Source organism: Apteryx mantelli, chromosome 8, assembly GCF_036417845.1.
Source record: "Apteryx mantelli isolate bAptMan1 chromosome 8, bAptMan1.hap1, whole genome shotgun sequence".
In the NCBI taxonomy this organism is placed as follows: Eukaryota; Metazoa; Chordata; class Aves; order Apterygiformes; family Apterygidae; genus Apteryx; species Apteryx mantelli.
The window spans coordinates 11885390-11907033 of NC_089985.1; the positions used below are offsets into that span (position 1 = coordinate 11885390).

The 21644-nt window shown below is 48.8% G+C and overlaps 2 protein-coding genes and 1 long non-coding RNA gene across 3 annotated transcripts; 2 read left to right on the forward strand and 1 right to left on the reverse strand.

The window, feature by feature from the left end:
* Positions 1 to 708: 708 nt before the first annotated feature.
* LOC106494101 (zinc finger protein 665-like) lies at positions 709 to 12787 on the forward strand. Its single transcript, XM_067300636.1, has 4 exons — positions 709 to 865; positions 3303 to 4566; positions 5791 to 5794; positions 9172 to 12787. The coding sequence occupies exons 2-4, from the start codon at positions 3401 to 3403 to the stop codon at positions 10354 to 10356; spliced, it is 2355 nt and encodes a 784-aa protein (XP_067156737.1). The 5' UTR covers positions 709 to 865; positions 3303 to 3400; the 3' UTR covers positions 10357 to 12787.
* Positions 12788 to 15199: 2412 nt separating this feature from the next.
* LOC106493978 (uncharacterized) lies at positions 15200 to 20297 on the forward strand. The gene is made up of 5 exons (XR_010884828.1): positions 15200 to 15408; positions 16861 to 17051; positions 17195 to 17463; positions 19716 to 19834; positions 20184 to 20297. It is a non-coding gene; the product is annotated as an uncharacterized lncRNA (long non-coding RNA).
* ZNF648 (zinc finger protein 648) lies at positions 17862 to 19434 on the reverse strand. The gene has a single exon (XM_067300415.1). The coding sequence runs from the start codon at positions 19432 to 19434 to the stop codon at positions 17908 to 17910; it is 1527 nt and encodes a 508-aa protein (XP_067156516.1). The 3' UTR covers positions 17862 to 17907.
* Positions 20298 to 21644: the final 1347 nt, after the last annotated feature.

Genomic DNA, 21644 nt, shown 5'->3' on the forward strand with positions numbered 1-21644 from the left:
ACTGGGGGCGTGAGAGGAGCCAGTCCCTGGCTGTGTCAATCACACTGAGGTGTGTGACAGGGGGCTGGTCCCTGGCTGTGTCAGTCACGCTGGGGGTGTGATGGGGGCCGGTCCCTGGCTGTGTCAGTCACGTTGGGGGTGTGATGGGGGCGGTCTCTAGGTGTGTCAGTCACACTGAGGCGTGTGACAGGGGGCTGGTCCCTGGCCGTGTCAGTCACGCTGGGGGTGTGACGGGGGCGGTCTCTAGGTGTGTCAGTCACACGGGGGGGCGTGAGGGGGCTGGTCCCCGGCTGTGTCAGTCACACAGGAGGTGTGGCAGAGGCTGTTCCCTGGCTGCGTCAGTCTCACGGGGTGTGTGTGAGAGGGCCGGTCCCTGGCCGTGTCAGTCACGCCGGAGGTGTGACAGGGGCCGGTCCCCGGCCGTGTGAGGCACGCGGGGGCCGAGGGCCGCTCTCCGGCCGGGCCGCTCGGCCGGGTGCGGGGCCGGGCCGGGCGCCGCCAGCGGCGGTTGGTGGCGGGCGCTGCCGGTGGCGCGGCGCCGCGGCCGGCCGTTGGCGGTCGGCGGCGCGGCCGGCGGGGGCGGGGCGGGGCGGGGCCGCCGGCGGCGCGGTTTGTTTTCCTCCTTCCTGCAGGTGGTCCCGGCACAACATGGCCGCCGCCGGCCGCGGAGCGCCCTGAGAGCCGGCGGGGGCTGCGGCCCCGGCAGGGCCAGCGGCCGCCCGCGGCCTGGGCGGTGCGGCGCGGCGGGGAGAGGCGGGCGCGGGCAGCAGCGCCGGGAGAGGGCGCGGAAACTTTGGTCCCGGCGCGGCTGGAGGGAGGCGCGGTGTCAAGTGAGGTCTGCTCCTCCGGTTTCATCGCGTCTGCTGTGAGTGCGGCTGAGCGTTAAAGAAAAATACCCTTGCAAAGAGTGGATGGTTCCTTGGGACACCATCCAAAACATCCCGCTTGCGCTTAGTCGGGCGCTTCAGAAAAATCCTTTTGGCTGAGTGGTTGTTTGACTAGGTTATCAAGTGGTTATTTGAGTCAGCCAATTCATCCGGCAGCTGCAGTGAAAATAAATAAGTATGGGTCAAGGGTATTGCGATAACTGTTCAGTCGGCGCAGGTTTCTCATTTAGCTCTCTTTGTGTATGCGTTTTGTACGGGTTTTCAAGGTTAAATATGCCTAAGGCTCATGGGGCATATGGATAAGAGAAACGTCCCCCTGAAAGTGCAGCCCCTGGCCATGGGAAGCTGTAGGGTGCGGGTGCTCTTGCGCAGGCACCCCTTCCCCATGCCGTAAGGGTTGGGGAGCTGGGCTGGTTGCTCTGCCGACCCTGTTACGCTCTTGCATCCAGCACTTCAGTGGGGTGGGCAGAGATGGGCTGGGGATATTGGCAAAATCAGATGAGGGTTTCACATAGAGAGTTGGTGACCATCCAGATCAGTATCTGCAAAGGAAAATGTAAGTTTGAGAAACGAGAGTGTACCAGAATGGCCATTGACTAACATGCCTTTTGTGGTCCTTACCAGCTTTCCCCTAGTTGATTGTCCCATGTTCTTTATGGCTTGTCTCTAGATTTTGTGACTGTATCTGACTTTGGCTGCGGTTAGGACTTGTTTTCTCACCATGTTCCTCTCTTGAATGTCTCGTTTTGGAGATGCCAGTTGTCTGGGGTCCAGAGACCTAGAAGTTCCTGGAGAGCTTCATGGGAGAGCGTGTTATGACACCAGGCTGGAGCTGGCTAGAGATAGGGGCTCCTTGCTCCTGGTGACAGGAGAGAGGGTATCATGAGAGCCTGAACCCTCTTGCATTGCGCTCTCAGCTGCGTATTGCTGTAGGGTTGACTGCTCTCTCCCTTACTGTGGCTGTAGCATGCAGCATGTGGTATATAATCAGCTTTGGTAGGAGAGCACCTGGTTTTGGATACCTTGATGATGTTCTTGCAAAATTCAGCTTCTCTTAAGAGTAAATTGCTATTGCTAGTCTTGCAGCTAAGCTCTGTGCATTAAAGGGAGCCTATCTTTCCCTGGGGAGCTAAAGGTTCATATCAGTCAAATATCAATTAGTCTGCCTTGACTCAGCTCCTACTTAAAAGAGAACCTCTCCCCTCCCCCCCTCCGGCAAAGAATCTGGAGCTCTCAGATGTTTGAAGTGTTTATAGCAGTCCTAACAGAAAGTAGCCAAGACTTGGGGGAAAAACCTATATGGCCAATGAAAATGCAAGTTTGATTGAATGTGATCTAAAAGCTTTCATAAATACATAAGTCCCCATTGTGACAGCAAGCAAGATAGTCTCTTTTAGGGAACTTGAGCAGAAACATGACAGTGTAGAGTCTAATCCTTAAAACAAACAAACACCTCCCCCCCCCCCCAAAAAAAAAAGATAAATTCAAAGCAGATCTAACTGACAAATAGCACATTACAGCTACTCATCTGTCCTGACAGATCCTTCACATATAAAATGTGTAAAAATGAGGTAGTGTAAAGGAGAAGGATTTGGGATCAAGTCTTGTTTCATGCAGACTTTCTTTCTGAGATTTAGCAAGTCATTAAATCTTTCTGTGGCTTGGTCCTCTATGGTTTTCTTGCAAAATTATAAGTATATGTGTATTGGAAATATAAATGTGGGATGGGTGCACGGCATCAATAATGTAGTTTTAATGGGTACCATATGTTGTAAAGAGATATGTGTTTCACTTACCTTTCTGCCTCTTTTCCCTTGAGAATTACAGCTTGTTTTGTGTGCTGGATGGAAAAGGGTTAGAATTTAATGAGATCAGGTACTCATAAATACAACATATATAAGAATGAAATAGAAGGCAGACTACATTTTAAGTACCTCAGTATTAGGAGGAAGTATTAACATGGCAGAACATGATAGAGCCAAGTATATGAGTCTGGAAGACCAGTGTGTGTGAGATAAGACCTCTCTGAATTGTGTTTTTTATTTTCTTTTATTTTAGGGTTAAGAAGGAAATATTAGTAGGGTAGCCCACTTTTCATTACTGAGAGCAAGAGGCTAGTTTTGGGACCACACTCGTGGATCATATGAGTGTGTTGAAAACTTGTGGGGTTGAGTGTTGGGGTGTGTGCATGTTGGTCTTACTCCCCTGACACAGAAACCCTTTTCTGTGTCTTCAGACCAACAACAGAAAACATGGTGTACTGAATAGAGTTGGTCTAGATTCTCAATCTAACCCATGAATTACTATTTGGAGTGTTTTGCATTATGTATTACTACTTAAGTCTTTTCAATTAAAGTAACATCTCAAACACTACCTTTGCCTGGCAGTTAATGAAATTCTTGTTTCTTTTCTAAGGAAGCTGCGATGAAAGAAGCTAATCATGAAAGGTCACAGGAATTTGTACTCCCTGTCTCCACAAATACTAACAAGTAAGCAGTATATGATACCATAGGATGGAGGTGGACTTGGTTTCTGTTAATGACACTTGTCACACAGGTGAGGAACACTCAGGTAATTCCAGGCAAACCTCTGAGAGGGTGGGCCGCAAAGCCAGCCTCCAGCTGGAGGTGGAGGAAGATTACTCACCACCTTCTAGTCCTGGGTGCATCCCTGCTGGTCCTTCTGTACGACAAGAAATCCTTGTAGAACTGCAGTGTGAAGAAGAGGAGACCTTTGAAACTTACTACCAGAAACGTAACTCAACCACCCCTGGGGTTTTTGTCACCTCCAGTACCAACTTTGACCTGCAGTGTGAAGATGAGGATTTAGAGCGCAGTTCCTCTGAACACTCGGAGGAACCTCAAGGAGGGATAAGCGAGGATGATGAAAGCATCATTCTTATTGATTCTTTTGAGGAGGAGGAGGAGGACTTGGAGCCCATCTCTGGAAGTACTTTGACTTACAGGAGCAAGGAATGTGATGCCTCTTTCCAGGATGTGAGTGAGTTGCAAGAACACAAGCAAATTCATCTTGTGGAAAACTCATGTCAGTGCCCTATCTGTGGCAAAGAGTTCTTCCGTGCCGCAAACTTGCGAATGCACATGCTCATTCATTCCAGTGACAGGCCATACAAATGTCCAGAATGTGATAAGGGTTTCATCCGCACAGCTGATGTCTGGAGGCACTTACGCAATGTACACAAGATAGAGCGTTCAAAGATTTTAGGAAATGGTATGGCTAGGAACCTGTGGTCTCCAGTACACAGGAACCAGAATGGTGTGGGAGATGTTTATCAGCACTGTTCTGGTGACCAGATGCCTGGAGAGGAAGAGTGTAAACCATACATCTGTTCAACATGTGGCAAAGGTTTCCATAAGCCCAACCTGCTTTCCAAACATAAGGTGATCCACCGGCAAGACAAGCCTTATAAATGTCACGAATGCGGGAAGTCCTTTGTGCAACTGCTCAGGTTGAAAAGACACCAGAAAACTCACTCTGGGGAGCGTCCCTTCTATTGCGAGGAGTGTGGAGGGACGTTCACCCGGCTGGCATCGCTCCAGCGCCATCAGCGGATCCACACTGGAGAGAAGCCCTACTCTTGTGCTTACTGTGCTCAGGATTTCACTGAGTCAGGTTCCTTGAGGAGACATGAGCGCACACACAAAATGAAAACTCCGTAGTTTCCAGAACTCTGCGCGCTGGTGGCTATGTTGTTTCCTTTTGACCTAATTTGTACACTCTGCTTTGAAAAATTCTGCTCATAAATAGAGGTGCAAAAGGGCCTATCCCCAGTCACTGTCTGCAAGACAGCCAGTATAACTCTGGCTAGATGACATGATTCTAAGGAACTCTGATCCTTACAGGGAAGACCAGTGTTTGCTGGTGGTACACCATTCCCTGGCAGCTGCAAGAGGAAATGCTTCCACTGCCATTGTATCAGGTTGAAGTCAAGAGATGCACAGTTGTTGGGTATTATCAGGACTAGTTGGACTCATCTGGGGCATCTAAGCATGTAAGGCTCACATGTTGAATTAGAGCTCTTGTGCACATGTGATCTCTAAGTTATGATATTACTGTCTGGGTTATCACCACCCTCTGATGCTGGTTTTGCAGAACTGTCCCGATAGGCTGCCCAGCCCACGTGATCAGAACAATTCATCCATCCCTTCCATCCATACATGCTGTCTTCTTTTACTGTATTAGTTGTAATAATCCATAATTTGGATTTTTTAAAAATGGCCATTTGTCATCTGCACCCCATGCAAATGTGCTTGCCTGTGGAGGTGTTGGTCCCTCATGTGCTTATATATTACTAGAGTTTTCCTTATGAATATTGATGAATGAAGAGAGGGTTGCGTGCTTGGCTTCCAGTAATGTATGTGGAAGGAGTATGTGGTTCTGTGCATCTTGAGTCGAGGCAGAAGAAAGCCTTTAGCCTGGCCATCTACTGCATTACTGTAAGAGATGTCTAAGAATTTTAAATTCAGGAAAAAAATGATAATAAAAATGATGAAAATCTTCTGAGTTTTTTTCCAGTTTGTGAGAGTTGGAATTATGGTTCTTTCTCTGCAAAATTCATCATACTAAGCAACATGTATGTGGATTTCTGATTGGATTCAAGGCCTATTTTTAAAGAGATGTTACCAATTTATTTTTTAACTGGCTAATTGGAAGAAAGTCAACTGCCACTTACTGTGCTTTCAAAAGTAATTTGCTTTTCAGTTAGGGACAAGGAGTAGTTATGTTTCTTTTCCCTACTCTCAGCTCCCAGAAGAGTAGTTCCTGGTTTCGTGTTTATTTTTAGAAAGATCTGTTAGATCACATAAAAGCGTAACTTTGAGCCTTCTCATATACCATATTTAAATGCTATAATGTACACTCTTCCATTCATTTTTAATCTCAGTTCTGTATTTGCTGTTACTGGTAGATGCTCATTTTCAAAACCCTTGAGAATTTTGTTAGCAGAATATAGCAACAACATAGCTGTCCAATGTGCAAAATAAATGTGGTGTTAAAAGTGGGAGCAATCTCTGCTCTTCAAGTTACACAGTAATCCTGGAGAATAATTATAACTGCAGCAAGTACAACATTGGTCAGTGCAAGGACTAGAGGCAAGTGCAGAGCATAAAGGGGACTGGGACCACTAACTGTTGTGCAACAGAAGCTGTTGGGAGGCTCTTGACAGAGTTCCCAGAGGATTGGACTTTGGACCCCTCCTGTTGAATGATTATGTTAGTGATGCTACTGTAAAAATGGATATGTGGGAATGAAATGTGCTAAGATGGAGAGTGAACAGAAGGCAGGACTGGAGAACCATAGAAGACGAGTGAGAGGTCCTCCAGAAGCAGTGACATAGAAAAGATAGAAATTTGTGCTCCAAACCAGTGGCTTATCAGCTGTAAATGATGGAGGAAAGGAGCCTGAGAATGCCTATGGACTGCTGTTGTGCTGTGGCCTTGAAAAGGGCAAAGGGGATCCTAGAATGTATCGGGCAAAGGATTTCCGGTAGGAATGAAGAAATAGTGCCATTGGTGAAAGGTCCTGGTGGGACTCTACTAGAAATGCTGAGTGCAGTTGTGGACACTCAAGTTGAAGAAAATATCATTCCAAGTGGAAGTGAAGCAAACAAGTCAGGGGTGTGGAAAGGCAGCCTGACAAGAGCTGAGCCTATGTCTTTTGACCAAGCACAGCTTCAGAGGGAATCCAGTGTCTGCCTAAACGTCCATGGGAAGAACAGTTACTGCCGGGGGGGGGGGGGGGGATCAGTGAATTACTGTACACTGGAGTTTGGAGGAAGGCTTCTAGCCCCGGGAGCACCGAGGTTTGGGAAGAGCCTTGCAGGGGGAGTGTGAGCGGGGAGGGCACCAGCTCATTTTAAGCAACAGCTTGGTACATCTGGACGTTTCCGTGCAGCTGTCGGCCTCGCTGCCCTGCGTTGCTCGGGTTCCTCCTCCTCCTCCTCCTCTCTCGAGGTCGGCAGCCCAGGCCCGCCTGGCTTTGCAGCAGCCCGGCGGCGCGCAGCGCGGGGCCGGGCTGAGGAGGGGCGCAGGGCAAAGCGGAGCGGAGAGCGGCGGCGACAGCGGCGCCGCCCCGCTGCCGGCGGCGCTGCGGCCTCGGCGCGCTGCGGCTGCGCCGCGCCGGAGGCCGGGGCCGGGCCGGGCGCGCCGGCGCAGGGGGCGGCCCAGCCCTGGCCCCGGCCCCGGCCCGAGCGGCGGCGGCGCGGCGCGTCCCGTCCCCCGCGGGGCGGCGGCGGCGGCGGCTGCCCCGGCGCTGCGGCAGCCTCCCCGCCGGGCGCCTGGCTCCGCGGCGGCGCGACGGGTGAGATGGCGTGCGGGGGCCGCGGGGCGGGCGGGCTCTTGGGCCGGGGGTTTGCCTTACCCGTCTGTCTGTCTGTCTGTCTGCACCTGAAAAATCGCGGTTTCTTTAAGCTTGCATCATCATTTAAATGCGCTCCCGCTTACAAGTCCTCTTGCGTTGGGCTGGTAAGAATGGCCTTTCTCAGGGAGTTTTGTTAAGCCAAGCCGTCCGTGAAAAGTTTATCTTCAGCAACAGAAATAGCAAAGCAACCCATTACTTTACCAGGAAGCTGAAGGCGTTCTCCTGGCGATACTCAGCCCCATACTGGAGGGGAAAAATAGTTCCTATTTTCATGCAGGTGCTACTAAATTAACTAATAGTTGAAGCTGATGGATGACTTGACCCATTGTTTTCCAGACAGTGACTAATGAAGAAAATTAATTCAGACTTGTTTTCAGTATCACAGTAGAAGAAAGCTCAGTTTGTATCTTGAATGAAACTGGCCTTTCTGAGATGTGAATAAGACCTTTCACTTAAAGTGCATTGCTGTAATGCCCTTGTTACTGGTTAAACCTACTGAAAATAAATAGGCAATCTTTATATTTACATACACATGTAAATGCAGAAATATATGCATACCTACATATTTATACACACACACACATTATATATACGTATATATATGCTTGTATTCAGAGAAGTCTTAACCCAGACAAAAGCAGCCAAGAGGAAATGGAGAAAGAGTATGAGTAAAGGGAATATAAAAAAAGTGGGTGTGAAGGAGATGGTGGAGGTCGGAAGAGCAGCCGAGTTAACCGTGCAGGATGAGTAAAATGCACTTTCTAAGGTTAGACTAGCTATTCAAGCCAAATTCAGGTTTAAAACTGGGTGACTGAAAGCTCCATGTGGATCTGCTGTCAACAGAGGCTGCTGGGACAAATCTCGGGAACCTCTTTCAGACCCACTCTTTGGTATGCATAAGCGAAAGCATGCTCCTCACAAGAAAGTTTGTGACTCAGAGAGGTTTTCCTGAGCAATTACTGCTGCTCGTATTTTCTGCTAGCAAAGCCAGTTTGCAAAGGGAATTTACCCAGAGAATTTGAAGCTATTCTGGTGGGTCAGCTGTGGCAGATTATTAGCTGTGCTTTGAAGTCTGAAAGGTTGACTAGCGAGCTTCCTAGACTGCCCTTTTATGCCTTTGCTTACATATGGCTCCAGCACGTCTCTCTTCACTGTATGGTGCCAGCTGATGGTTGCATGGGAACCTGAATGATCCCTGCAAACTTTATGATAATGCGGTTGGGATGAGAGGCTAAAGGCATTCACAGTGCCCCCGTTCCCAGTGAGCCACACATGAGAATCAGACCCCCCCTTCCGTACAGAGCCTTTGATTGCTCTGGGTTTGGCTGTTTGGTTAACACAGTCACTGGGTGTCATTGCATTACCTAACCAGCTTCTGCAAGAAAAACACCTTGTGACTGCTACCCTTAGTTTATATATAGCAATTTAAAAAAAAGGATTAGAAGTGAATCATTGGGAAGAAGACCTGCTGTGAGGCAGCTAGGGAGATAAGCGTAGGACTTAGCCTAAAGTGTTTTGACCCCAAAGTTCTTAAGATTTCTAGTCTTTAGGTGAATTTAAATGGAAATTGTTTAACAATTTACATTCTTAACAAAGACTGGATTATAATAGAGGATTTAACTTTATTAAAATGTATTCTGTGTGTATTCTATATGCTGAATGTATATGTTCTACATATATGATAGATGATGATTCTGTTTCTCCCACTGCATAACTAATAATCTGTTCCATTCTTTTAATCATAACACAGTCTTTACTGTGATGATATATGTTTATTTTGTGTTAATATCAGAGAATCACATGATAAATTTTTTTGTTGCTTTCTAGGGAGGACTGAACAGATCTGAGAATGAGATGTACTTACCATGAAAGACCTGAAGATCTTGGTATACACAGATAAACACAGCATACACGTCAGAAGATGGATGTGAAGGCGGACTGGGACTCTGAGAGTAACACGTGTGACACAGGTGAGAAGCATTCAAATTATTCCAGACAGACCAATAAATGGGTGGGCCACAAATCTAGCCTCCAGAAGGAGGTAGACATGAATTACTCACAGAGATCCACTCCTCGTTGTAACCCTGCTGGACCTTCAGGTAAACAGGAGCTTCCTGTAGAGTTGCAGTGTGAAGATGAAGAGACCTATGAGACCTACTACCAAAAACGAGGTGAGACTACAGCTGGGATATTTGTCACCTCCAGTACCAACTTTGACTTGCAGTGTGAAGATGAGGATTTAGAACACAGTTCCTCTAAGTGCTCCAAGAAACCACAGAGAAGGCTCTGTAATGATGATGAAAACACTGTTCTTACTGATGTTTTTGGTGAGGAGGAGTTGGAGCCCATCTCTGGGGAACCTTTGCCTTATCGGTGCAAGAAGTGTGGTGCCTCTTTCCAGGGTATGAATGAGCTGCAGGAACACAAGCAAATCCATCTCGTGGAAAACTCATACCGATGTCCTGTCTGTGGCAAAGAGTTCTTCCGTGCTGCAAATTTGCGAATGCACAAGCTCATTCATTCTAGTGACAGGCCACATAAGTGTCCAGAATGTGACAAGGGTTTCATCCGCACGGCTGATGTCTGGAGGCACCTACGCAACGTACACAAGATAGAGCGTTCCATGGTGATCTTAGGAAATGGCATGGCTAGGAACCCCTGGTCAATAGTGCACCGTAACCAACACAGTGTTGAGTACACTGATCAGCCTTGTGCAGAAAACCGAAAAGCTGAGGAAGAAGACTATAAACCTTACGCCTGTCCGACATGTGGCAAGGGTTTCGATAAGCCTAACCTGCTTTCCAAACACAAGGTGATCCACCGACAGGACAAGCCTTATAAATGTCAAGAATGTGGCATGGCATTTGTCCAGCTGCTCAGGCTGAAAAGACACCAGCAGACTCACTCTGGGGAGCGTCCCTTCTATTGCGAGGAGTGTGGAGGGACGTTCACCCGGCTGGCATCGCTCCAGCGCCATCAGCGGATCCACACTGGAGAGAAGCCCTACTCTTGTGCTTACTGTGGTCATTCCTTCACTGAGTCTGGAACCCTACGGAGGCATGAGCGTACACACAAATTGGACAAATCTTAATACTTTGTTCATTGTGACTGTGGTCGCCTTGGTTGCTTCTTACCTGAATGAGGCCTGTCCAACTGGGCTGAAGAGAGCACTCCATCGCATGCGCAACAGCCACTCTGGATCCCACTTCCTGACGGTGGGGAACACTACATCGTAGGGAGCTCTGCAACTTGTACTGACAGAAGTTGCTGCCTGGCTTTAAACTGGCGTTGTATGAAGAAATAACTTCATTACTGCTGTGTTTATTAGCTGAATTGGAGGTGCATCAGGTTGAGCTTTCTGCAAGCATGTGTGGGCCATGGAGCTTTCCTCTGCAGTCTTGGTCACCGAACACACTGTCCCTGCTCTCTGGAGCAAGATTGTTCTTCAGCACTGAATTTGGATATCTGTTGTTGCAGGTCTTTGCTAAGACAGAACAGTCCAGAGATGCCCCCTTCTGTCTGTGCGTTCTGTTGAGTTTTTTCTTTTTATTAGGTATTTTTATTTGAAGGGGAAGTATCCTGTTGGTTATTTAAAAAAAAAAAAAAAAGTTCCATAATAAATGGAACCATTATCAACTGTATTTCATAAATTTTTTATCTAAGGGTGTACTCATCCCTTACACACCTTCATGTGATTAGTTGAATGACTGTTAATGATGGAAAGAGAGCTTTATTTTGGCTATGATGGTGCATGTTGTTCAGGTGGGGGATTTGAACAGATTTGTGTTTCTAATGGAACTTTGTGCTCTTACTCTGTCCAGCTGAGTATTACAGTAGCAAATTTTTGAAAACATAAAATACAAAGAGCGGGAAAAAGACCAAATTTAAGTCACCTTTTGCTAATCATTGCATAGGAATCTTTTTGATTTAAAAAAGATTTTTTTGATTTTCTCAGAGGTAAGGAAACGTCTCATAGGAGGACTGTGTTTGATTCAGGTGTTCTGTGATGTGTACACAGGTGTCTGTGTACTACCCAAAGTGTCTGCTGGACTCTGCTTTAATTTGGACTCAAACGGTTAGTGAAGAAAAATTCTCTTAGAATCTAGCTCTCCAGATTTGGGCAGATGTTGCCAAATACCCAAAGACTGTAGCTTCCGAAGGGGAATATGTTGCCTCAGTTATGGCACTGGGGTTTTTACATTTGAAACTTAATTATGACACTTAAAATAGTCTACAATTAATCACTGTGGTAGAATCAACCAGTTCGTCCTTACATCACAGCTTTAGTTTCCTTTCAGTGTCAGAAAACTTTGTTTCTTCCCACTGCCAGCTACCATAATTTCACTAATTTCTTTCTAATGAGTTGTGCATTTTCAGCATAAAGTTCTGCAGCACACTGAATGTTAAACTTTGGGGTAATGTACCTTTACATTTAGTACTGGGCTATTTAATGTAAAGTACTGATTGTGTTTGCGTATTTAATAGAGTAAAAAATAACTGTTGCATTCCCCTGGATTCCCGTGCAGCGATGAAATCCAAGCGCCGTGTCTCAGAACTTGGATCAGTGGTGTTGCTGTTTGTGGGGTGCTGTCTGCTCAGCACCCTCCATCTGTGCAACAGCGGAGCAAGCGTTTTACAAGTGTGGTCACTGTAGTATTTGGTGTGAGGACCTTGGCTCAAATCAAGCTGAATGACTGTCCTCAGCAGTAGGTTAGCTTGTCATGGATGGGAGGCCAGCTCTCCCAGCCTCACTAATGCATCATTTTAATTTCATTCCACAACAGAGTGTCTGGATTAGGGAACTGATCTGTATGCCGGTTCTTAGGGAAATGTTATGTTGTCTCTGAAATGATGTGCTGTTGCAACACTGGTACCTCTACCTGAGTGGCTCTGGCCCTTGCGTGTCATGTGCATTTATTACAACTGTGAGGGACCATTCTCATAGTTTCAGTACGATTTTAGATTTCCAAAAGGCTTTTGACTGAGTCCCTCACCAAAGGCTCTTAACTGAGGGATGCTTAGTCTTTCTAAGAGGGAAGGTCTAAACATGGAAAAATTACTGGCCAAAAAGAAATGATCTGCAGAGGGGGGTCATCAGTGGTGTTCTGCAGGGGCCGTGCTTTTCAACATAATCTTTAACAACCCGGAGAGAGGGTGAATAGCACAGTGACAAAGCTACCCCAAAAGCTACCATGCACTCAGTTCTCACCCTCGTCCTCTAAACCCATTTTGAAGTCGTCAGCTACAGTATACCCTTTCCAGCAGCCCCCTTCCCTTCTCCCTTGGGTATTCAGTGTTCTTGCTGTAGGGGGTTTTAGTACTCAATTAAATTGCACTGGTATGCACGCCTTTATGTTGTGTGACTGTTCTGATTAGACAGTTGCACTAATTGGGGACATCTAGTTATTCTGCTGTTTGGGATTAGCAGTTGGTGGAATTCATACCTGTAAGAGCATAATGTTGAAAGTGTTTTGAACAAAGGCTTATTTAATGGGAAAATTAAATGGTTGGTGAAATGAAAACTACTAGGCTTAACTAAAAGGTTATTAAAAAGATACTTGCCTGGAAGGTTGACTTGGATGTAAAGTGCTTGAATGTGTGAAGGGAGTAATTAAAATGTGTGATGGTTTCTGGGAAAAGGCTGTTGAACCCTGTTCAAAGAAACTTCCACTAACTCCTGCACAAGCTACATGAAATCCCTTGCAACCAGAGATCGTCCCTTCTGCAGTACCCCTTATGTTTTTAATGTAAATTGAGAAGGCTTGGAAAACCCTCCCAGGCCCTGAGTGTGTCCTAGTGGCAGCCTGAGTTGCTGGTGGACCACAACAGACATAGCCAGTCACAATGACAGCTGGCTAAAATGGGAAGAGAGCTAATGAGCAAATGTAATTTCTCTGCAGCCTTGCTTTCTTAGAGAGGTTTTGACACATGTGGTTTCAACAGAAGTCATTTTTCTTTGTGCAGACTAGCCACAGTATCTCTTAGCTCACTTGTGCATAAAAGCCATGGAAGAAGCAGTTCCTTTTGCTAATATTGTGCTGTGAGGAGGACTCATTCGCCAGTCTTCATCTTCGGGGCATTCATGGAAGCACCATGGACGCAGGCTCAGGGCTGGAGCTCCGAGATCAGCAGGGGATCCTGATCATGCAAGTGCTCTTGGTCTTTAGCTAGTGCTTATGAACGGTGGAATGTAAAAGTATCCTTTGTTAATTCTCCTGTCCCCTCTCTACCCAGCTCATTCTATCATAGGAAAATTATCGCAAGACTGGTAAGTTAAAATAGCTCCAGCACTGGGGAGTCCTGGCACTCACTTGCCTGGAGTCACCGGCCAGCCCTTGGCAGCTACAAAACTGTTTTCTCACTTTGTTAACAAATGTGTTGCATGGTAAATACTCCCATGCTTTTGGAGTGAAATCCGAAAGTGGCCTTACACCTTTGCCATCTGTTGAAGTGTACTAAGCACCAGGAGCAGCTGTGGCTGTGGGTGGGTGTAGCACCTTGCACAAAGGAAAGGCCAGTTCTGTACAGTCTTTCCGCTCCTACGCATACCATCTTTTTCCTTTTACAGTGTTTGCCCTTTCATGGTGTGGAGGAGTCTGAAGCAGGAGCCTTTGATATAACCAGGGAGCACAAAGCAATCCATCAGCTTTAAACTAATCTCAGCAAAGGGGATTGAAATCTCTGGAGCAGGCACCTTTTATTTAAAGTGAGGCTTCATCATGTGATGATCTACCTCTGATCTTGTAAAATAAAGTTTCTGTTGGCATAAGGAGCCCCCACTATAGTTTTCCCACTTGCAGACTGAAAACAAACAGGGGCTGAGATCTCACCAACAGAACAGCAGATCAATAACATTTCACTAGGGTAACGTATTGGAAGCAGAAAGGAAAATGTTTTTTTTAATGTGATGATTCCGGCTGTGTCAGATACTTGGAGAAGTTAAGAATTTGTGGGCTTGTGTAAGGTTAGAGTCACCTTAAAAGAACAATCACTGAATGGGAACTAGCTTGTGAAACAAAAAGCACAGGTCTCTGCAAGAGTGCAGCTCGCTTATAAATTTGCTGTAGGGTGATCATGCTTCCAAACTGCCCCTTAACCATTTGGGAACGTTTTTTTTCTGGGGGAGAGTGTGCTCAAGTGAATGTGCATGTGCAATTCAGATATAATGTCTTTCCTCTTGTTTATCTAGTCGAAGAAAACAACACAGCTATCAGCTCCTTTTCTCATTAAGGTTTGTATCTTAATTGTTATCTAGAGTCTTTAAATCTGAAAGCAGGTGTAGTAATTTGCTGTGTGCAGATCTGTTTCTGTACAAGCTAACAACACAGGTCTTGTTGGCTGCAAGGGACACTAAGAAATAGGTTCCTGGGCTCAGAGCCACGCACAGGTAACAGCAAGGTAATTTGGTCATCAACTTGCCATTTAGCAGCTATTCCTGATAATTACCTGGCACCTTTTTAAAAGAAACATCTTCCTCAATGCACAGATGTTCTTTGTTAAGTATGATAAGCTTTATTCCAAAAGAGTCAGCATGGTTTACTGACCTGGTTGCTGAGATGGAGTCCAGCCCGTTTTCCTGTTTGAAAGAGCTTGTGCCAATTCTCTTTTTCCTCAGATCTTGGCTGTTGTTGTTATCCTGAAAATACCGCTGGTATTGGCAGCACTGCAGGGATTCTTTATTGACTTTTTAGTGGGTTCACTTGATTTCCCCAGTGGATTGACAGTGATTTGGAAAGAGGGGTTACAAAACATGGACTGTCAGGAGTTACTACAGAGCTAAAGAACTTGGTCTGAAGCCTTTTGTTTGGTAAGTGTTGTGATGATGCATGACCTGTTTTCATTGATTGGAAAAGGGAATCGGAAGGTATGACATTCAATCCCCCTGCCCCAAAATTTAAAGTGTAATCTAACTGGCCTTCCTTGCAGAACCTCTTAGGAAGATTGCTAATATTTATGCCCTGGTACTTTCATTTTAAAAGCTATTGGACTCATTGTTAGCTAGATTTCATATTTCTACCTTACTTCTTTAAAATGAAGATGGACTTGCCTGCTTGTAGGAATCTGTCTGCTGACTGTGCAGAATGCTTTGCCTCAGGAGCCTGAAAAAAGGAAGACCTTGACTTTTGCATTGAGAAAAATACAGGTAATATAGCTCAGTGCAACCCCATGGCAGTACTTTCCCTGGCACAATGTTACATCCGCTAGGAGAGCTGACCTTCTCAGAAAACACAGCTGTTTTGGAGCACTGTGGGAAAAGCTGGGCACTTACACCACACTGCCTTAGCTGATGGAGCCAAGCCCAGCAGACTGGGGGTGTTTTTCCCCTCCTGCCGTGCACTTTGGGGATGTTTCCCTCTCAGAGAGCTGGGGGGTTGGGGGACTGTGTTTCCTGAGTGCAGAGAGATGGCCAGCAGGCCTCATCTTCACCAGCAGGTCAGCTTGTGGTTGCAACTCAGCAGCTTGCAAGCAGGATAGCAGTGCAGAACGTGGGCAAAGGCTGAGGACCGTGTTTATCTGTGGTGATGGTGCTGTTCCCACAAGTGAAACCCATGTTGAGGCAAGACTGCCTGCAGGTTCATTGCAAAGCTTCCCCTCAGACCTGTGCATCCTGCATACCAAACCTCAACTCTAGCAATACTTGTAGGCTTGGGATGAGGTTTTTGGCCTCTGAACACAAAGACATCTCTGAGTTGCAGGACCTCATGTCCTGCTTCTCTTCTGGACATTTGCAAATGCACACCCATACAGTAATAGTAAAATATACTGCATCTGTACAGATACCTGTATTTACTCAAGAAACACAAAGCAGCGCATGTGAACTGAAAGCACCAGAGATTGTTAATTTTAGATGGCTCATGGCACACACGAGCAGATGTAGAGTATTTATTTCCAGTGTATTCACTTAAGACATAACAGCAGCTTTAAAATAGCTCCAGAATCGAGGAGTTTATGTGAACACAAAGCAATATCCCCAATTTTAAATACATTATTTCCTTCTCCGTTCACATAGTATTATACAGCATCCAGTTTGTAATGATCACAAACAGTAAACATTGCAAGAGTGAAAAATAAAGCTAGGCTCTTGCCAGCCTGGTCAGTCCTTGGCAGCTGCAATACTATTCAATACAAGCACATTTATATATCATTTACAGGTCTGTTTACATGCTTTCAATAACAGCACAGTCTGGTAGTCTGGGATCAGGGCTCAGGTCTACAGCAGGTTTTCACCACTGTGAAGGACAGAATGAAAAATCCACAAGCAACATCCAAGCTATGCAGGACATCCTCCCAAAGATGAGGGGTAGAATGTTGGCAGCAATATTATTGCAAAGGTCTGACCCACTAAGGAGAGAAGGTCCAAGACCTCTGCTCTGGAAGACAGCCAGCTCTGAGCAAGAAAAAACCTGACTTGATCTGTTTTATCAATACTCTCAAAAGGGGGAATCAAACCTGGGGGGATTTTAGCAATTTCCAGTGCAGAGCCTTACTGAGTGACTGAGGGATGCTGAGTGTGTTGTGAACTCTCCTGTCTTTTGACCTTTTCTTTTTTAATTCACAGTTGGCTCTAATTGGGTTTTTTTGCTTCTCTCATCAGGAAACTCCCTTGAGGAAGAGTTTTAAGCAACTTATCTGTCTTGTGTTGTAAAGATTTTGCTGGTAGACTGTGCACATACCTGTGAAACATGACACCCACCCCTAGCAGTGGAAATGACTGGAGTCAGCTTAGCACGCTCTTGCCTTACTTTTCCAGGCTGGCCCCAAAACCCTTCCTAGGAGAGCTTACAGGTAGGAGATGAGTCAGGCTGAAGCAGAGCAATACAGAGGCTGGAGCAACATAAACCCACTACTGTTTTGGGCTTTGTCCCTCACCCGCTCATGCTGTGTGGAAAGGGGATGCTCATCCTAAAATATGCTCTGCTCCCTTCCAGAAGGACGGTGCTGAACACCAGCCCAGGGCATCCTCGGCTTCGCTCAGCATGAGAGACACTAACATGAGTCCCAGCAGCACAGGGGTGCTCCTGAACTGGTTCCCGCTCGGCCGACTGCCTCCACGGCCCGCAAGAGCCTTGGCTCCAGCTGCCGTAGCCCATCAGTGCGATGGGGGAGCCGAGGGATGCCAACTGCGAGAGGCAGCATGGGATGGGACTGCAGCTGCGTCATGGGGCCACTCCTGGCAAGCCCTGAAAACACCCTTCGGGTAAGTTTTGTAAACCAAAACGGGAAGCTCTGAGCACTTTGTGTGAATAACTGAGCAGTGGCAAAATGCTATTTGTCACCAGTGAGGCTTGATAAGCTGGGCACTGACCACTAAATATCTCTGCCCTCATTTGGAAGACCTTTGGGTTCCAACATTTGGGGAGGCAGCAATAACTATTGATTAATTACCAAAAAAAGAAAAAAGAAGGCCCAAGATACTTTTTGCCCTTTTGTTCTTTGCAACAAACTGGTAAGAACAGCATGTTCTCAGCACTAACTTTTAATTGTTTCACCATTGCACATTTCTCTCAAGTGGCAAGTTAGAAATGTGAGTTTAATTTTTTTTTAATTGCCTCAGATATCAGGTGCTTGGGAAAAGCCGTTTTTACCAGCTGTCTAGTCCCTGTTCTTGATCTCAGAAAGCAGCTTATTGCTGTAAAAACACTTAGTGCAGTTCTGCTCTGGAAAGGGGCTCTCCTGGGAAGACAGCGGAGGGTGTAAATGTTTTCCTGCCTCCTCCTTGCCCGCTGCAGATGCCGCTGGGGAGCGTGGCCGCTTGCCAGCCCCCCAGCTGGGTTTTCGCCCTCTCCCCGCCGTGGACCTGCTGGTGCCGCTTGAGGGTGGCTGCCCGGGCGAAGGCCCGTCCGCAGCGGGCGCAGGCGAAGGGGCGCTCACCGGTGTGGGTGCGGCGGTGGCGGGCGAGGCGGGAGGACTGGGCGAAGGCCGTGCCGCACTTGGGGCACTTGTAGGGCCGCTCGCCCGTGTGCAGCGTCTGGTGCTCGAAGAGGTTGGAGGACTTGGCGAAGGCCTTGCCGCAGACGGCGCAGGCGAAGGGCCGCTCGCCGGTGTGGACCCGCTGGTGCTCCACCATGCGGCTGGCCACGGCGAAGGCCTTCCCGCAGTCGGGGCAGGGGAACGGCGTGGCCCCTAAGTGGCTCCGCTGGTGGCGGAGCAGGGAGAGGGGCTTGTTGAAGGTGCGCCCGCACTCGGGGCAGGGGAAGGGCTTGTCGTTGCGGTGCATGTTGCGCTGGTGCTTGCGGAGGTCGGAGGAGCGCACGAAGGCCTTCCCGCACTCGGCGCACCGGTAGGGCTTCTCGCCCGTGTGGGTCCGGATGTGCTTGCGGTAGTCCGAGGACCAGGTGTAGGCCTTGACGCAGAAGGGGCACTTGTAGGGCCGCTCGCCCGTGTGCAGCCGGCGGTGCTGCTGCAGCGTGCCCTGGTGCGAGTAGGCCTTGCCGCACAGCTCGCAGGCGTAGGGCTTGGCCCCGCTGTGCGTCTCCACGTGGCTCAGCAGGTTGCTGGATTTCTTGAAGGCCCGCCCGCACTGCAGGCACTTGTAGGGCCGCTCTTCCGCCGCGGGCCCCGGCCTGCCCCGGGTGACGCCAGCCACCCCTCGGGCTTCCCCGAGTGCCGGGGGCCCCTCTGCGGGCTGGCTGGCCTCCATGCTCAAGAAGGCCGCGTGGCCGGAGAGGCCGTCTCCGGACGCCTCCTCGAAGTCACTCTCCAAGGTCACCGTGGTGTCCACAAAGGGTTCGGGGCCGGGCAGCCCCCGGGCACAGGGCCTGGCGCCCCTGCTTGCCACCCGGGGCAGGCGCCGTGGGCATGGCGGCTCTCCACAGCTGGGCTCACCGCCCGGGGCACGGAGGCTCACCAGCAAGTTCAGCTTCCTGGCCACACCGTTGGCATTGATGAGGGTGAAGGTCTCATAGAAGACCTCGCCTTCCCGGCGTGGCAGCTCCCCGGGCACGTTCTCCCTCGGGCTGGTGCCCCTGGGCACCAGGTCAAGTCTCTCACCGTTCTTTGGCGAGCCGTTCTCCAAACCGCTGTGGTTGCGCTCCTCGGCTTCCTCCTCCTCATCAGTGTTGCTGTCAGCCTCCCTCCCGCGCGGTGTGTGCAGGCTCCCCGTCCTCTCCTCCAAGCTGCCGTAGGGGTATTCCTGGTCTGGCCGGTCAGGGCACGCTGGGCTTGCCATGCTCCACATCTGCATCAGGCACGGCCTTCTCTAAGGCCCTTCTGCCACCGGGGCCCTTGATGCAAATGACCTGGGTTTTGGAACAGGAGAGGACAGACGTGAGGAGTGGAAAGCAAGCAGGCAAGTATTTTTCAGGGTAACCCCGTTTGTCTTTGGTCACACGGATTTACACTTGGATCTCATCTGCCTTTTCCTTCTTCTAATGGCTACAATGCCTGTTTGAAAGCATGGATGTTTTTTCCTGCACTTTCACAACTATTTTTCTGCTTTCTTAAATACAGAACCACCAGGAAGCAAAATGCAGTCATGGTTAATTACAGAAGCCCTGACGATCTGCCAGGTTACAAATCCAACAGCTGTTTCTCTTGATGGCTAAGGACTGAATGTGTTACAATGCCAGGTAAGTTGTAGCAGCCTCTCCCGTTTTTGGGAGGCCCAACAGAGGAAAGAGCTGGGGATCAACTCCCTGATGTTAATGGAGAATAATGTAGTGTAAATAGTATGATCTTAATAAAGGTCACAGGCCACTCGGAGTGTTTCTAGAGAAATACAAGTAGCGAGAGGGTGAGGAATCTGGAGCTGTGACGAAGGAGGTGGGAAGGCTGCCCGCTAGGCCCCCCAGGCTGGGTCATGCAGAGCAGGTGCCCTGCATGCTGCCCACAGTGGATGTGGGCATGCCAAGCCGCCTCCTGCTCCTAGGCACAGAAGCAGCAGCACAATCACATTTCTGCTCCCCTGGTTTATTGCAGAACATCTAAAGAGAAGAAAAATCACACCCTGACCACAAGCCTGATGCAGACAGCACTCAGTGGGGGTTTGCTCACTGCCCTGATGTTGTGAGATGTGCAGAGCCCAGGAATGGAGGTTGGGCCCATCACAGTCCCCATCACCATGCTGCAAGCCTGGCGCTGTTGGGTCAGCAAGGACTCAGCGCACTGGTCAAATGGACTGATGTGCTGGAAAAAACGTCTGTTTTATTTTCACCAGTGCTCTTTGCAATTTTATGGGCAGGTCAGTGGGCTCTGCCCTGCTCTCATGAACACTGTGTAAAATAGTCTGTGAAGGTCATGCTGCATGAGGGGTCCAGAGAGCAAAGTGCATCCTGCCCCCCACACTGCTGCAAGGCCAAGGAGGTGAGAGTTAGGTTAGGGAATTTGAGCAATCAGTTCTGAGGAAGGCAAAAATATTTGCAAACCCCAGCAGGGAAAGGGAAAAGCAACATTACTCTCACTAACAGGAGGTGCAGTCAATTCCTCTTTGGATGCTGATTTACTAGTATTCCCCAGCTCCCTTGTTCAGAGACTACTAGATAATTTCAAGCCAGCCGGCTCAGCCTTAGCAAGCCTGCTAATAAAGCCAGCACTTGCAAGGGTTGGGAAATGCCAAGACTGCTGTTAGCTGTTTATTTGCTTCAGGGAGAAGGCTATGGACAGTGGCATACAGGCTGTCCAGTGTGCCGCAGTCCACAGCTACGTGGTGCAAAGGGATGGAGGAGGACCTGCATAAAACTTAAAGCTCCTCACATACAGCGCGAGGGTGAACCTGTTCTCCAAAGCCCTAGCAGCCTTCCAGAGACAATAATCTAGGTTTGGTCAGCAATGTGACACCCGGGGCTTTTGGAGGCGCCCTTGCAGAAGGGGACAGACCCCAGCTGCCCCTGGGCTGTGCTCTCCCTAGAGTCTCCCACCTGCACTGCCCATCGCTTTGGGGCCTGCCTCCCCCACTGGTCCCCCACTGCGCCCAGGTTGAGCTGGCAGAGCCTTACCTTGCTGGGCGAGCATGGGTGAGCGGGGCTGGTGGGCAGCCGTCCCCGGCAGGAACAGCCGCTCGGGCCCCTGCATGGGGGACGAGGGGCCTGGTGCGGAGCAGCCCATGCGAGCGTGCCTGTGTCTGTCTCACCCTTTTGTGTCCAGCAGAACAGCTGCGGAGCCGCCGGAGGTGGGGCCTCTTTCCTCTCCCCAACCTTGCTGCCCGCATCGCAGAGAGCAGCCTGGGAAATGCGGCAGGGCTGCCCTGCCTCACTGCCTGAGCTGCTTGCCTCTCCTCCTCCCCTTGCGACGGAGGGTGCCGAGCGCCCAGGGCTCCCTCCCCTCTGTCCACGCGCGCTTGTGCCTCCCGGAGCACCTACCAGCGTGCTTTTGTCCACTCCTGCCTCTGAGGTGCTATTTCCACTTCTGCTGGGAGAGAGTGCCCAGGGCTAATCGTGCTCA

Bases quoted from the DNA above. Each gene is read 5' to 3' on its own strand.
- LOC106494101 (XM_067300636.1), top strand. From the start codon at position 3,401: ATGGAGGTGGACTTGGTTTCTGTTAATGACACTTGTCACACAGGTGAG.
- ZNF648 (XM_067300415.1), bottom strand. From the start codon at position 19,434: ATGGCAAGCCCAGCGTGCCCTGACCGGCCAGACCAGGAATACCCCTAC.